This window comes from Struthio camelus, chromosome Z (genome assembly GCF_040807025.1).
Source record: "Struthio camelus isolate bStrCam1 chromosome Z, bStrCam1.hap1, whole genome shotgun sequence".
Taxonomy (NCBI): domain Eukaryota; kingdom Metazoa; phylum Chordata; class Aves; order Struthioniformes; family Struthionidae; genus Struthio; species Struthio camelus.
The window spans coordinates 48,140,877-48,158,090 of record NC_090982.1 but is presented as its reverse complement, the minus strand read 5'-3'; the positions used below and the strand labels follow the sequence as shown (position 1 = coordinate 48,158,090).

Below are 17,214 nucleotides of genomic sequence, written 5' to 3'. Positions count from 1 at the left end.
TGCTCCTGAGGCCGCGTTGGCGTCCTCCCTCGAGCGGCGCTGCCTGCCTCAGCACGAGTGTGTTTGCTGTGCTGCGAGTGAACAAGATCACTCACCTTTGCTGTCATCCTTGCAGTTGCGTAGTGTGATCTGGTAGTCTAATTTTCAGTACTTTAGACTGTCTAGTTTTGGCTTGTGTGGTTTATAAGCCATGCTTTGTTACTCCTGAGAACTGAAAATTGACTGTATGCACTTTAAACAGACTGCATTTAGCCGTTATGTTAGAAGTTGCCAGAAATTTGTTACTAAAGAAAACATGCATTAGATAAGCTTATTCATCTGCTCTAGTCCCATCTGCTTCTAGGGAAGTTAATTGGAAGTCAGGGTAATAAGAAAATACAGTGCTTTCCAATTTTTCTGTAGTATTTCTGTGCTTACAAAAAAGGAAACAAGCAAAATGGCAAGTGTTTTTTTTATCTAGAGGTTTATCTGAGTTTTCATGAAGTAGCAACCTGTTAAGCCTTCACCTCCAGATACTTGGTTCTAAAAAAAACCCTGATCCTAGGCAAAATGAATAAGTAGAAGAGTGCAGCAGTTGGCAGTTACGATGCTAATCCCTCTTACATTTACTCCAGCTTAATATCTGAAGAACTCCAGAAGTTGAGCTTTATAATAGCAGACTCTTTTTCCTTTAGTAACCTCTTACTTTAGTTCTTAAAATATGAAATATAAATAGATATGGCCTCATAAGAAAACCTTAGCTAAAAATTTTAATATATAATGTCTTTTTACTTTGCTAAGAAAGATAGCAAATGAAATTGTGTCACCATGCATTCTTGTGAGAAAAACCAGCTATAGTCATTTCATATAGTCCAGTGCAAAGTGGAAAAAAAGGAATACTTGCTAATTTATAGACAGTCGTTGTTCCAGTCATGTGACTTGAAAAGCTACATGATGGTCTTTTCACATTGCCTAGAACAATGAAATTTATTTTAGAAAAGACCTTTATTAAAACAACATCGATCAGAACATGGTATTGCAATGTTTATGTAATGTCACCCATGTTTATCTTTTTCCTAAATCACTTTTTCTGAAACTTTTTTTGGCAAACAACACAGATTCCCTTGTGGGACTCCTTTGTGCTGTTGCCTTCCTCTCCTAAGACAAGATGGTAGCACCTTAGTTCCTCCAAGACAGAAAACTATAAAGTGACAGTAATAATTATTTACAAAGACTTAGGGAACAGTTAATTGCCTTTAGTTGCCTGGGAAGTGAAACACTTTGTAACCCTTCTGAAGGCTTCAGCCATGAGTTTGAGAAATACCACTGCAAATGATCAATTACAAATCAATTACTTTAATGTAGCTAAACCTACAAATAGAAACTAATGACTTTATTCACAATTTTAATAGTCCGTTGCAGTGACCACTGTGTGATTAGAGAACTGCAGGTATCACAAAATATTAAAATCACTTGTTTTTGCCATCATTTTTTGCCACATGTGTAAATGTACATTTAATATGCATTGGTGAAGATTTTTTGATACAACAAAAACATAGGTTTGTTTAACCTCTGTCATGCTTTGTGCAGTTTTCGCTCTTAAGGACCTAATATTTAAGGGAGCCTAGGGAAACCACATCCTGGTGAGAGTGCTTTCTTTGCTTTTTCTTAGGCTAACCTCAAACTGATTGGTTGAGAACAGCTGATACTGTAACACATTTTGTTCAGTCTCGTGTCCTTAATGAGAGAGAAATGCGAATATTGTATCTGTCGTGTCTCATTGTCCATCTGTCCATTTCTCTAGGAGGTGATTTCCTGTCCTTTTTAAGAAAGAAGAAGGACGAGCTAAAAACAAAACAGTTAGTGAAATTTTCATTAGATGCTGCTTCTGGTATGGCATACCTTGAATCTAAAAACTGTATACACAGGTAAGTAATGTATTTATTTTCAGTATTGTAATTTTGATCACTTGAAAAGTCAGCAGGTTAAGTGTATGGTGGTATTTAATATTAGTGGAAATCATCCCTACTATTTAAAAACTGGCTACCCCTTCTTTTTACTTTTTCTTTTTTCTATAAGATCATCACTAAGTTCTAAGCTAGTCTGTTCATTTGGGTAAAAGAAAGTACTGCATTATTTGGATTGTATAGTTTATTGCCATTAATACAAATTAATAATGATTTTTTTCACCATAATAATTTACATTATAGAGAGCATAAATCATATCGTGACAATGGATCATGGTAAAAAGCAATCTTTGCAGCTTAAGTCCCTCTGAAATTGAGAGGTGCATGTGTAGCCAATACGGAAGTTCAGGTATGTTTGCAGTGTGTTCAGGGAAATCCACTGATAAGTCAAACCATAAAGGAAGGGAGTATTTATACTGGAGAGTATGTACTCCAGTATATCCTGGAATTCTGTATGCTAAAACATTACTAGTTGTCTTGACTGTTTTCTTTATAATATTGAGAGTGGTTAGGCCTTATGCTTTTGCTTATGCTTATGCTTCTTTCTGTTTTTATTATTATTATTATTTGTTTCTTCTCCAGCTTGGCTCCACTGTGGAGCTGCTTATACTCGGTCTGTATCAAAGGGAATGTAAATAATTTTCACCTATTCTTTTCCTCGACATGTCGCAGTATATACTCTGCTGCTGTAATATGGCTGAACTATGAGACATAAAACATAAAACATCCCTTTCCAGAAAAATTATAAAGAACAAGTTTTCATTTATGATACTGGTGACTTCCAGTTTCCTTTGTAGAACATTTGTAGAACACTTAGCTTACATGATCAGCTGACTTCATATTTAGCACAGTTCTAATGAAAGCTGCTATTGGTGATCTGAATGGCATTTCTCCTAATTTGTTTTGTCAAAAATGTATTGTTCTACGTGCTTCAAGTCAAGAAGTAGATTTATCTTTAAACACATCCTTCTAATCAGAATAAATTCAAAACCTGTTTATAAAATATTACAGTATTATTATATCATTTATATATACATATATATTTATATTACTATTTTTTGTATTTGACCTCATTTAAGGAAACTTAAATAGAGTAGTTATCTCATGCTCTTTCCAAAACTTTATAGATTAGTCTGGACCACAAATTTATTGAAACACTTTTGCCAGGTCAGGATATATAAGTAATACTTAAACAAATAACCCACATTCATTAAATAAAACTATAGAATATGGGAAATCTCAGAAAAATACTGTAAGCTACATGCAGAAAAAGAGAATGGACTTAGTAGGTAGATTGGTAGAATGCGTTTCAACCTGGTTCTGTTTGTTAAGAAAATAATAGCTTATGAATCAAAGCAATTAATGGCATTAGGGATTTTCACTGTCTTCGTAAATTCTGTAGTATTTTATCATTTCTCCAGCTATGAGATCAATGTTAGATCAGAAGTGCCTGCTTTGATCTCACGTGTTCATGAAAATAAAATCAAGGGGAAAAGAAATAACTAAATAAGTAAGCTATACTTGAACTGCGTTGTATAGCGTTCTTATGTGGTAATTATGATTACTGAAAAGTGTACTGTATTTATTCATTAAATGGTAATGTGACACCTGCAAAATATAGACTACTTTAGAAATAGTTATTATTTTTGGAGAAGTGCTATTCCCCGTTCCCTTTTAAACTCCAGAAAAAGCATTTCCTTGCTCGTCTAGCTTAATTAGGACTGTTCTGTGTACTACAGATGAGAGCATGGCCTCAGTTTGTCTTTGAAAGAGGCACTGGTGGTTAACAGTGAATAGGAACAGCTATATTTATGCCACTTAGAGTGACCTTTTGAGACTCATTTACATTACCTCTCACTGCATCAAGTGCTCTCTTCCAAAGAACTTCATTATATCCATGATGGTTTGTGGATGAACTGTATTGTGATTGTAATAAGACAACTTGTGATAATGGTTAATGTCCTTTTTTCAATTGCTTTTTTTCTCTAATTTATCTTAGTGAAGTTTTGTTATTGTTGCTTGTTTCTTAAGAATACATTTCAGAGTGAACGTCTTGTGTAGCAATGTCTTATTGTAAGAATTCAATATGAATGCAAATATGTCATGTAGGTCCAAAGCCAGGAGATAGAACTGTAATCTAATCTCTTATTTTGTAACTGCCAGGGATTTGTCAATGCGTATGGCCTGGGTTGCTCATACTGGGATGCACGTGAGGAAAAGGTTACAGGATCTTCACGAAACACGTTTATTGTTATCACAGGTTATCACAGAAGGTTACCGCTTTCCTTAAAGGCAGAAATAAAAATTTCCGTAAGCATATCCTGAAGAAAACTGCAGTATCCAAATACAACCAAGTGATCGAATAATAACTGCAGGAACACTGCTTAATTTTACGAATCATACAGGTTAATAAATCAAAATAGGCATTTCCAATATTATTTCAACAATCTTATTTTCTGAGCTCCTAAAGATTTTTCAGACCTTATGGTTGCACATAACATATACTTGTTATATTTATGAGTTGATTGTTCTGAGTCTGATTGATCAGCAACAAAAAATTTAAATCAGGATAGCAAACAGCCAAATTTAGTGATTTCAGTAGTAATAATACAGTCACCACATAATTACTAGGTTTTTTAAGTTACTAACAGAGATTGCTTGGCAAATGTTCACTCTAGGAAAGTAGCTCATGAAATTTAACGTGTTTTATCACAGACTGAATTGCATTTTAGTAGAATTCTCAGACATGAAAAGTTTCTAGGCGGGTCCCCTGTTTGAAATGAGGAGTTTGCATGCTTGTCCAGAATTTCTGGGCACCGTGGGGAGCAGTTGGAGATACAGTAGGATAGAAATGCTGGATATGTCTGCCACAGAAGCACAGAACATTTATTACTTGTTGGATACTTTGAGCCTGCTGCACACTAGTACTGGGTGCAACACTCTGGTGCTATGCTGCAAATATATTAAATACAAGTGACAGACTACCAGGGAAAGGTCAAACTGCCTGGTGCTTTGTAAGCAAGCTCAGAGGTGTTTAGTACTCACAGCCCCGTTGGAGTTCAGCCCCTCCCCTTACCTGAGCACTGTAGATGCACGACTGTACAGTGTGTGCAAGGATTACAGGTGCCCTTGTTCCCCACTTTGTGGTCAGGTAAGACAATGTTGCAATCTGGTCTTGGATAAATTTAATGTAGAGACCAGGTATATGAAAATGGAACAAATTAATTGGTAGTAGCAAGAAAAAATAGCATTTTGAAAAAAAGAATGAGAATTTTTTGAAAGCACAAGAAATTCTTTTTCTTTTTTTTGTCAGAAAATTCATCAACTGGACATGGTTCTTTAGGTTAAAAGAGGTAAGAAATTTAACTAGAGACAAAATGGACTAAGCAGCAGAGTATTTTTTATTTTGATTAAAATTCAAAAGGCTTTGATTACTACTGCGGGTTTAAAAAAAGATTTTAAACAATATATAATTAGAGATGGTTTCTATTGTGTAGGTTGCAACAGAAAGGAAATTATTCTGCTTCCATACTATGCTTTTTTTCAGTACTCCTTTTCTTTGTTGTTTTAAAGATCTGTTCAGAACCCTTGTGTGTTTTTTTAGTAATTTAGGTGACTTATTGAGTAGAATGTACATTTGACTTTCTGTTGTGAAACTAAAGACTGCTCAGCAGCTTATTAAAATGATTTAATGATTTAATGCCACTGTTTTTAGTTGTAGCTGTGCTAGCTATGCTTAGCCTTTATATTTTAAAGTTATTTTTAAATCTGCGCTGGCTTTTTAGAATTGCTAATTGAATCACGCTTTTGCTGAGGTTTTCAACAGTTGGGCCAGTGCAACAACTAATCTGCTCTTTATTTTGTCTTTAATTCATGTATGCTGTGGTGTTTCAGTAGGTGCAGGTATAAAGTTTACATTTATCAGGCTTAGAATGATTACTGCACGTGAGTGACCGTTTCATCTGCATTTTCATCTCCACCAGGTTGCAGAGATCACTAACTTTTTGCTTTCTCTTTGTTCTGGTTAAAGAGCAGAAATGAGTGGGCTGAAATAAAAAGGCTACATGAACAAATGTTATTAAAAGAAATAAAAAGAGTGGCTGAACAAATACAGAAGTATGCAATTATTTCATCTCTATTTAATTAAATTGAGTTTGAAGATTTGTTTCTTGCTTTTCATTTTCACCACATGCTATTATTTAGATACTTCCATGTTTCTGTTAATTAGAAACACAAGACTAACGTAGAGATGTGATCATCTCAATTGGTTTTGATAAGTATTTTTGATTGATCTTTCCCAATATTTGATTGCATGTGATGAATGCATTGGTACATAGTTTGTTATTAATTTCCAAACCAATCCTGTGGTAGTACAGGAGAGAAGCTGCAGCTACGTGGTTCAGAGAATTTGAATATATACATATATATATTTTTCCCCTCTCCTTACCCATCATCTTCTCTTAATGAAAATAATTCAAATTATGATAGAACTCAATTGAAAGAAGATCAGTATTGACAGAAGCAATTAGCTTTTGAATTGTCTTTGTTTTTAATCATTTGGTAGTCAGTACAATCCCTTAAAAGCAAGGGGACAGTTAGGTTTTGAAAACGTTACTTTTAGGTGAAAATTTTGTTCCAGCTATGTCTGCATGTCACATATGTATGATTCTAATTGAAAGTAGCAGGAATATTTTTCTATTTATTTTTCAGTTATTTACTTTGCTTATTCACAGTATTTTGCACTCGATTTCACTCTTTCACTTAAGAAATAAATCCATTTGTCCCATATGGAAAGACTTTTACAAACAAGAGTCAGTGTATTTTTAGAAACAATTTAAACAAAATTTGAGATGCAATATCAGGAGTGTGCTTTAATAAAGTTGGAATCTTAAAAGTAATCAATTAGTAAACATTCTCAATGACAATTTTTCACTGACGTTATCAGCAATAGCTTCAACTCTGCATCTGCTAGATGCAGCATAAAGGTGGTATCAGATTTAAATCACTTATTTTCTGTATATGCACCATGTGCCTGAGAAGATGTGGACAAACAGGAATCAAGGTGTATTCCTTACTCAGATTTTCCTTTCATTCCGTGGAGCTAATGTTCTGGAAGTCTTCCATATCCTGAATTAAAGAAGATTCAGTGGTGAGATCATCCTGTTCTGTGGTCCACTTCTTCCATGTTTCGTTCATGTTACTGCTGCTTGGTTTTGTCTTAATGCAGATAAAATATGTTTAGTTATGTTTCTACTCTGCTCCTAGAACTTTTTTTTTCCCTTTAATCTGCTAACTGCTAATGGAAAGAATTTTGGAGAGAGAGGTTCAGAACTCTTTCCTAACTAGGAATGACCTCAGCACTGGACTTCATAGTTAAGTTATTCTTTCCTTGCTCTGGGTCTGTGACTTTTTTCTGCCTGGGACAATGGTTCAGCTGCAGCAGAAAGAATGGAAAGTGCTCCTCCTCAGTTCAGTGTATTGGTAGCGACCTAACTCTCTTGGGAGGTAGAAGGTGATGGTTTGAAGCCCGAAGCTGAGCAGGTCTCCTTCCTAAGGGGAGGGAGGAACCCACCTGCTGCATTTCTGTACCTAAATGCAGTGGAGGATAGGAGCGAGATACATGGCTGTGCCTGCACCTTGTTTTGCTGGGTCCCAGCAGGTCAGTGCTCCCCAGAACAGTTGTTCTGGTTCTGTTCTGAAATACTTGATTCACCTGGAGTACAGGGAGTCTCGTTGAATATGCATCTCCTCTTGGGCACATAGTGCGTAAAAGTCAGTATTGCAATACCTAGGATGTTTATTGTCATTTCTGTAATTTTCTGTGCTGGTGATGACTATGGAGAAGGACTGCATTTCTGAGGAATGAGTTTGCCTTTCTATCAATGAGATGATAGACTCATTAAGATTTATTGTGCAAGCAGCAATTTCTTATAAAATGATATCCACTCCTTTAATTCGTAAAATTCCCTGAGGAAGTAGTAGGAACTTTATAAAAGAAAGTATTAGTGGAAGAAATACTAAATTTATGACCTTATTTGTACTTCTTTTAAGAGTTACTAGGCAAACTTAAGTTGTAGATCTTAAGAAGATTTATTAGTCTTTTCTGTCCCTATACTTCTGTATACATTGTCATTATTAAATAACTTTATACAATTCATTCAGAACTGCATGTGTAAAATTAAATGACAGTGCAAAATTCTATTTCTGTGCCTTTTTTCACAGATAGAAAGTATTTATTTATTACTGAATTAAAATTCTGTACTGTTGGTGGTTAATAATAATAGTTGATCATGCTTCAGCAAGTCTTTTAGAGAGGTATCATCAGTGGTGCAGTTAAAAGAGCACATAAATGCAATGAATAATCATAATTTATTCATAAGCCTTTCTTATAAGATGATATATATAAGATGTTTTATATAAAATGATATTTCAAAGCATAATGGTTTTTATAGTGTGAACACTAAAAATCATTTCCATTCTATTTAAAGTTAAAACCACAAATGTGAATTTTGATGAAAGAACTGCTACTTTGTATTGACCAATTAATATAGGCATGTTGTTTAAAAAAAAGGGGGAGAGGGAGGGAAATGCTCTCAGAAATTTATTCTATCATATCTATAAAATAAATGTTATTCAGATTTTGAACTTGATTGCCATATTGCAGTACCATGTATTGAGCTTTTTTTCTGTGCATGTACTTTATGAAAATTTCTGTGTTGCCTCTTAGCTAATATCTTCTTCTCACTAAAACAGAATTTCCACTGCCTTTATTAGATTATAAAGATACCGTGCATTGCAGATTTTACGTAGGTTATTGATTATTTTCAATTTCATCTATTAATCATAAGTATTAATGAAAAAACTATTGCAAATTCTCTGTATTTATGTGGAGAAATGACCTAGACTTGCAGCAAGGATGCAGGAAGCCCTCCTTCTCTTACCCACGCTGGCAGTAGCTGAGGGGTAGCTAGGGGTAGCACTCTTTCTGAATAAAATAGGTCAGGAGAGCAGCTCCTGGGACTCATAGGCATAGCTAAATGAATCAAGTTGGTGGTGACTGTTGAGGACGCAATGGCACTACTCCACTCTCCATGATGCTTGGCAATCTGCTGCCAGTGCAAGGGGCAGGGGCACAGCATCCTTGCAAAGGCTACACCGTGTCTTCCTCTTCACTGATGCTGTCCCAAGGCATTTGGTGTCTTTGGCCTGTCTCCATGCCCCAGTGGTGCAATGCCAGTGAGGTAGTCTTATCTGCACAAGTCCCTTAGTTCATCAGTGGCTGAGAAAACTACATCCCAGATCTTAACATTTATTTTAAGCAGAGTCAGATAACGCAAATATGTGAGTGCTTTGCAGCACTCCAGGAAATTATTTTTAATAGTTTTCAGACTACAGTGTGTGCTTTGAAGTGTGATACTTCCAACCCTAGTCAGGGCTCATAGACAGTTGTCATTTAGGAGGAGACAGAGGCAGGTGAACACAATTCCATTTCATTCTGTTTGCAATACAACAATAGATTTGAGTAGCATATACTAGATTCCAGTTTTTAAAAATAGATGTACTTATAATATATTACCAGGAGTTAATAATTTTAAACAGATGTTTTGAAATAATGCTGTTTATAAACTGTACTGCTTAGGGAACAGCTCAGTAAAGCTGCATTTCATTTGGTTTCTCATCCCTTTATGAACTCTCCTATTCTCCTTATATTGGCTTTGTCTCTAATGGAAAAGTTTGTTCTTCTGTTAATACAGTTCCAGTTTGGTTACTTCCTCACCGTTTAAACTACTGAGTTGGATAATTCCTGCTTTTTCATTAATCATTTTAATCCTCTGGTGGAAAATTTTTCACCTTCTCACTCAACTTATTTCCTGCAAGTAACATGAAGAGCCAAACAATTTCATATGTGCCATCTGAAGCATTTTAACTTTTGGCAGCACAGTGTTGCATTGCTATCTGTGTCTAAACCAAAGCATGTGTGCTGAGTTAATATCTTACTTCAAAGTTCATACACTATGTAGTGACATGAATCTCTTGAAATGGATTCAGTGATACTCATCTAGTGAATATAAAATTCAGGAAAACTTCATCTAAATATTTACACATTTTAGCATTTAATTTGACTTTCATAACTGAAACTTATTTAACTAAGCTAAGTTAGGAAGATAATCATTGGCTGAAACCACTTTTTTTGTGGTATGCCTGCTTTCTATGTACTACTCACAACACTCCATCCTTTTTCAGGGCTTCCTCTCAGTCTATTTCAGCAGAAAATTCAGTCATTGCTTGTAGGACCATAAAGTCAGTCTCCCCGCACTTCAAAGGAAAAAAACTTTGAGGAAGTATTTTCTAGATAGAGACCTAGAAGACTTATTTTTTATTTAAAAAATGCAACATCTTTATTAAAAGTTTAAGTTGGTGCCTCTGTTTGAGATTCTTCAGTTGCAGTGGGAGGTTAGTTCGTGTTCCCCAACCTGCAAAACACCTTTCTCTATAGGCTGATCTGGCCTTTGCAACAAAAGTGTCTTGGTTTCACAGCAGGGCACTGTCTTTATCAGGATTGCCCTTTAGTTTAATGGCTTTGAGGGCCTTTAAGGATGCTGTAGCTATAGGTTTTCTAAATCTGAACTTCACATGATTCCTACTACTGCAACTGGAGTTATTAGGTGTTTCCATAAGGATCCTAGCATTCCTTTCTTAGGATTGTTTCCATGGCTGACAAAGCTCATTATGCATATAAAATACTTTTGGTCAAAAACTACTTTGGTGCCCCCCCCCCCCCAAAAAAAAAAAAAAAAAACATGCACAAAACAAGCATCTACCTCTCTAGAAGCATGCAGCTAGATGATTTCCTGTGGCAAGGTTTTGGATAATACGGCTTCAGATTTTATGTCCTTGATCTAGTGACTGAGAGTCTACTACATAACATTCATGCAGGTTTCTGCCCTGTATACATACACTGCTGGTTAATTTTGCAAAGTATTTGCATCAGATGTTCTTTCATTTTCATAACCCCGTCCAGAGTGGTCCTATTACTCAGATACTTCTTTTCTAGCTCAGTGTCATCTGGTAACAAGTGCAAGTTACAGGTGTCCTGGAGGTCAGTTCTGTCAGCTCAGAGCTGTCAGGCATGCTTGTCATGTCTGTCTTCTGCACATCTTCAGGCAGCACTTTCAGATAGGCACACATGGCATTATCCACAGTTTTTTCATTGAAAGGCAGGGAAGTGCAAGTTCAAGAGAATGTTTTAATTTCAGTTTTTATTGTCTGGGAAGCCACAATGAATCTCTTTTCCTCAGAAATGAACAGGAGTGTCTAAAATTCTCCTCTGAAGGAGGCTGACTCCTGGATCAGTAGCAAATACACTCTTAATTCCACAGTCAAAAGCACTGATGCACACTTTGTCCACAGCTCCCTTAACTGATAAGACAGGACCAACAGATCCTCTTGTGGATCTGTTCTGACCCACATAGTTTTCTTTGCAGGACCTTCAGAAATAAGCTAAAATTAGAGACTATCAGTTAGTTATTATGAATAGTCATCACATGGCTGCCTAGATGCATGAAGGCTTTCAGAGCTGGGATAAAGTTACTCCTCCATGTGAGAAATACACTAATAGCAGAAAATAGTTTAGCAGGTCTGCTTATCTATTCAGGAGAAATAGGTTTCTGGTCTGTTGCTAAGGAAGACTAAATACACAGAATGGTTGAGGTTGGAATGGACCTCTGGAGGAGATCACCTAGTCCAACCACCTTGCTCAAGCAGGGTCACCTACAGCACGTCGCCCAAGACCCTCTCCAGACAGCTTCTGAATGTCTCCAGGGAAGGAGACTCCACAACCTCCTTGGGCACAACCTGTTCCAATGCTCTGTTGCCCTCACAGTAACGAACCCCTTATGTTCAGACGGAACTGCCTGTGTTTCAGTTAGTGCCCGTTGCCTCTCGTCCTGTCACTGGGCACCACGGAGAAGAGCCTGGCCCCATCCTCTTGACACCCTCCCTTCAGATACTTGCACACGTTGATCAGATTTTCCCTCCCCCGCCCCCCCCCCCCAATCTTCTCTTCTCCAGGCTGAAGAGGCCCAGCTCTCTCAGCTGTTCCTCATGAGGGAGATGCTCCAGTCCCTTCATCATCTTAGTAGCCCTCGGCTGGACTCACTGCAGGAGCCCCACGTCTCTGTTGTAAAGGGGAGCCCAGAACTGGACCCAGTACTCCAGAGGGGGCCTCCCCAGGGCTGAGTAGAAGGGCAAGATCACCTCCCTCGACCTGCTGGCAGCGCTCTTCACGATGCGGCCCAGGATACCATTGGCCATCTTGGCCCCAAGGGCCCAGTGCTGGCTCATGGTCAACCTGTTGTCCCCCAGGACTCCCAGGTCCTTCTCCACAGAGCTGCTCTCCAGCAGGTCAGCGCCCCAGCCTGTACTGGTGCAGGGGGTTATTGTTCCCTAGGTGCAGGACTCCGCACTTGCCTTTGAGCTTCATGAGGTTTCCCTCTGCCCATCTCCCCAGCCTGTCAAGATCCTTCTGAATGACAGCACAGCCCTCAGGTGTCTCAGCCAGTCCTCCCAGTTCCATGTCATCAGCAAACTGGCTGAGGGTGCACTCTCCCCCTTCATCCAGGTCACTGATGACTAAGTTGACCAGGATTGGAGCCAGTATTGACCTCCAGGGTGTACCAGTGGTGAGCTATAGGGCTCCAGGTAGACTTTGTGCCACTGGTTACAACCCTCTGAACTCTGCCATTCAGGTAGTTCAATCTACCTCATTGTCCACTCATTTAGCCCCTACTTCCTGAGCTTGCCTATGAGGATGTTATGGGAGACAGTATCAGAAACCTTGCAGAAGTCAAGATAGACAATACCCATTGTTCTCCCCTCATCTACCCAGCCAGTCATTTCATTGTAGAAGGTTGGTTAAGTGCAATTTCCTTTTTTGAATCCATGCTGACTACTCCTCATCACTTTCTTATCCTTCAAGCATGTGCTTGTAGATGGCCCTTCATATGCCAGGATGAGCTGTTCCATCACCTTCCCAGGGATGGAGGTGAGGCTGACAGGCCTGTAGTTCCCTGGGTTGTCCTTCTTTTGAGGACTGGAGTGACACTTGCTTTCTTCCAGTCCCCAGGCACCTTTTCTTATTGCCATGACCTTTCAAAGATGATCAAGAGTAGCCTTGCAATGACATCACCCAGCTCCCTCAGCACCCTCAGGAGTATCCCATCAGGGCCTATTGATTTGTGTATGTCAGGTTTGCTTAAATGATCCCTTGCCTGATTCTCTTCCACCAAGGGAAAGCCTTCTTTTATCTAGACTTTCTCCCTGGTCTCTAGGGGCTGAGATCCCTTAATCCTTACCCACAAGCTCTCAGTCAGCCCATCATCCTCCCGTAGGCAAAGCTCCATACATTGCAGCTACTCTCACATAAAGGGCAATTCCCGCTCCCCACCTTTCTGGCCTGTCTTTCCTAAAGAGCCTGTATCCATCCATTGCAGCATTCTAGGCATGCAAGCTATCCCGCTGCCTCTTCCTTAATTGCAATGGGATCATACCCCTGCAACTGCATACAGATCTCTTAACTCCTTGTGTTCATTCCTCATGCTGCACAAATTTGTGGACAGGCACTTCAGAGAGGCATCTGAACATACTGATTTCCCAGAAGGAATACAGGAGGTTTCCCCATAGTCTTATCTTGTAGGCACTTCTTTGCCTGTCTGCAAATACTTGAGGTACCCCCACTTGAGCCGTGTTTTGTTGATTGTGTGTTTCCTATAACTCTCCCCTTCCTCCGTCTTTACTGCTTTAAAGCCCTCCTTATCAGGTTGGCCTGCCTGTTGGCAGAGATGCATGTGCCTCTCTTGGTGAGGTGGATCCCACCTCTCCCAAGCAGATACCAATCTTCAGTCAGGGTTTGAGGGTCATAGAAATAAAAACCCTGTTGCTGATACCAACTACACAGCCAACTGTTGACTTGCAGTATCCATATACTTAAATCCTTCCCCCTCACTGGCAGGATCAAGGAGAAAACCACCTGGGCCCCCGTACTCCTGACCACTGCCCCCAGGGCTCTGTGGTCACATTTGATACATTCCAAGTTGCCCTTGGTAGTATCATTGGTGCCCACATGGAAGAACAGCAGGGGGTGATAGTCAGAAGGGTGGACAAGCATTCAGCAGTTTCTCCACAACATCCCAGATCCAAGCCCCCAGCAAGCAGCCAGCCTCTCTGAGCAGGAGGTCAGGTCAGCAGATGTCACCTCTGTCACGTGCAGCAGAGAGTCACCTACTATTATCACTCACTGCTTCCTCCAGGTGCTCCTGGATAGCACAGGCTCCACTGGACCAGTTGCTTCCTGGAAAGCATCTCCAGCTCCTCCTCAGCTTTGAGGGTAGTAAAGCTGTTCATCAGCTGCAAGCTTTCAGGAGGAGCTTTCCTCCTTGTACAAGAGGCTACCAGCTTACAGTCTTTGCTTTCTTCAAAGTTACCATTTACAATCCCACAAGACACAGACTCTACATGCATCTCCACTGCTGTTGGGGCTGGTGAAGCCATATGGGTCTCTGAGAGTAACCTTTCTATCTCTCACTCATCCTCTCTGATGCTACACAGCCTGCCAACTTCCTCCCATAACTCCTTGACCTGGCAACACAACTCATCAACAGGAGCAGCACACCTTCTGCATGAAGGATGACTGTCAGCCCCAGCCTCACAGAGAGGCTCCAGGTACTCCTCGCAGCCTGAGACTGTGCAGAGCTGCACACTCCATCACAAAATCTGTCTGAAGGCAACTCCAACAGCTGCAGGGAAACACATCCTGTGGTGTGCCACAACCATAGCTGAGAAAGCACATACCACTCTGAATGGAGACAAGGACCCCTTCCTTTGCATCCTGCTTCATAAACTGCTACATCTGTTAACTGCACTCTGGGAGCTGTGCTTTAGGCCTGGCTCTTATATAGGCCTCTCCCTAGCACTGGCTAAAAGGGTGCTTGACCCTAATCAAGGGTCAGCTGGAACAAAGGCCCCGACACCCTTTGATGAAGGGCAGCCGACAGAGCTTGTTGGCAGCAACTACACCTTGCTAGAGGTTCCAAGAAGTTAAGGCCTCCTGTGGCTGCACTTACCTAGCTCTCTGTACCTGTCAGAAGCAAGCACCCTCTAGTTCCTCAAAGGGTTCCCCCTAAAAAAACCACAACCTCCAAGAAGGTGCTCAGAAGATCTAAGCAGAGCCCAGAAACTGCTGCACAGACTGCTACACCTGTTGGCTCCCTGCATTAGCTGCGTTCCTCAATGTCAGCATCTCTGCCAGTTGTGTTCGGTTCTCTCCTTGTACGAAAGAACTTTATCAGAGTTTGTTGGATTATTGCTTCAGTCCTATAACCAGGGGTTGATACTCACAATGTATTTTCCTGTCCTACTACAAATGGGTTTGTGAAGGTTCTAAACTAGATTTTACTACCCTGTCAGGGACATCATCCCTAAAAAGGGAGAAAACTGAGGATCCTATTAATGGGGTAGTTCTCTGAACCAGTTTCTGTGTATCCTTTCCTGTTATTATCCTCAAATAAAGCATATTTAATAGCTGTCACTTCAACCAGAAAGATGATGAGATTAAAAGTTGAATGACTGTCTCTTCTTCCACTGGTTTCCATAGGGACATGGTAACTCTTCAGGTTCCACCTAAACTAGTTTCTGGTATTCATTTTTCATGACTTGTCTTTCCCCCCTGTAGATTCAAGCCTTGTATCTTTTACGTTAGATGTGCCTTATCTTTTTATTTTTTTATTTTTAAGTTGACAAGGCCCTTTAGGTCATCTCATCATGCTGATGTCTGAAAAAGTCAAAGGTGTGTCTGTCGGTCTCTGCACGGAAGAGCACACACTAGGTAATAGACTGCATAACAGTGTGTTTATCAAGGTGCTAAGAAAACTCCAGTTTCCCTAAGGGCTCACTTGCCTAGAATTCAGGCAGCACCACTGACTTCCCTATGCAGCATCCCTATTCTTGATAGCTGTCAGGTTGAAACTTGGAGGTCCAGGCACACTTCCACTGAGAATTATATTTTTGTTGAGCATTGTAGGAGTCATGTGCCTTTGGAAAGGTCATCCTTTAGTTTTCACCACATAGGGTGAAACACTCCTAGGAAACACTCACACTTTTCACAGTACTTACAGACAAATATTCGAAGGAGACAAATGACTTCCTTACGTGTGACTGCTCTTTTGAGTTTTATGTTCATTCATAACCCTAATTTATTCCTCTTCAGAGTCCTGCCTAATCCTGGGATACATTGGTTGAGAGAAACTTAAATGAAGGAGAATACTTGGTTCCTTCATTTACTGCATGAACTGTGCAATGAGTTATAGTATAGTATATATAACAGTAGTGTTATAGATATTGCTAGGTTTTAAAAAAAATTGCATGCAGAGCACGAAGGCGCATGTCAGCAATGCATCTCCAAGTACAGTTACTGCTGTATTTTTGCACTAATAGTGTTAATTCGTGATATCCTAACTTATGAGCATTCAACTTTTCAACTTGTCCCTACAAAGGAGGTTCTTCAGATTGAAACTTGGCAGTCTACTGAAGAAGTATTGTATTGCAGTATCAGCTACAGTCCTGCAATTTGGACAATTTGAAAACCAAAAACCCTTGCCATCTGATAGCTGGTATGGGGCATGTAATACATTGAAAAAGCTAGTTTAGCCTCCTTTCTCAGTTTCTGTGTAGATATTTACATCATAAACATCCTTTGATTAGCACCCTGGTAAACAAATTAAAAGAAGTACTGAGAATTACAAAGCTGTACAGACAGCATTACATTGGAGCCAAACTAGAAATTTAGGGTTTTAATTTGTTCTGCCTTGTGTTGCAATGGGAAATAGGTAGGAGAGTATTTGTAGCGCTTCTAGTCTTAGCTGTAAATGTCTCTTTATTTTCTAAATCTTTCATTAATAATGAAACCAAATGTCTTCTAATAAATAAAATTCACAGAAATAAGTTGTTGAAAATTAGGTTTGGGTGTTTTTACAGAGCTCACACAAATTAGAAGCACAAGTTGACTGATTGACTTATTGTTTTATCTTAATTTAAGAAAATGAAGCAAAGTAATTACTGAGCTCAGTCTAAGAGTGAACAGCTGGAAATAAATGAAATATTTTCAAGTTTTTTTCTTCTGCAACTTACAATCTCCTCCACTATCACATTGGTAAGTGAGGATTGATCATAGAGTAATCTGTTTACAATTAAAGTTGAATCAGTTGTGAATTGA

General features: G+C 39.2%; 1 protein-coding gene across 6 annotated transcripts in view; it reads left to right on the top strand.

Annotated features, from left to right (window-relative positions):
* Positions 1-17,214, top strand: part of FER (FER tyrosine kinase) — a 179,308-nt gene that overhangs the window by 133,372 nt on the left and 28,722 nt on the right. For 3 of the 6 annotated variants that reach the window (XM_068927396.1, XM_068927398.1, XM_068927397.1), the window contains one exon: positions 1,784-1,907. In XM_068927396.1, the coding sequence (XP_068783497.1) occupies positions 1,784-1,907 (124 nt within the window). Of the gene's footprint in view, positions 1-1,783; positions 1,908-4,109; positions 5,645-14,552; positions 17,008-17,037; positions 17,096-17,214 lie in introns of those variants that run through there. The other 3 variants (XM_068927401.1, XM_068927400.1, XM_068927399.1) reach the window with 3 other exon arrangements.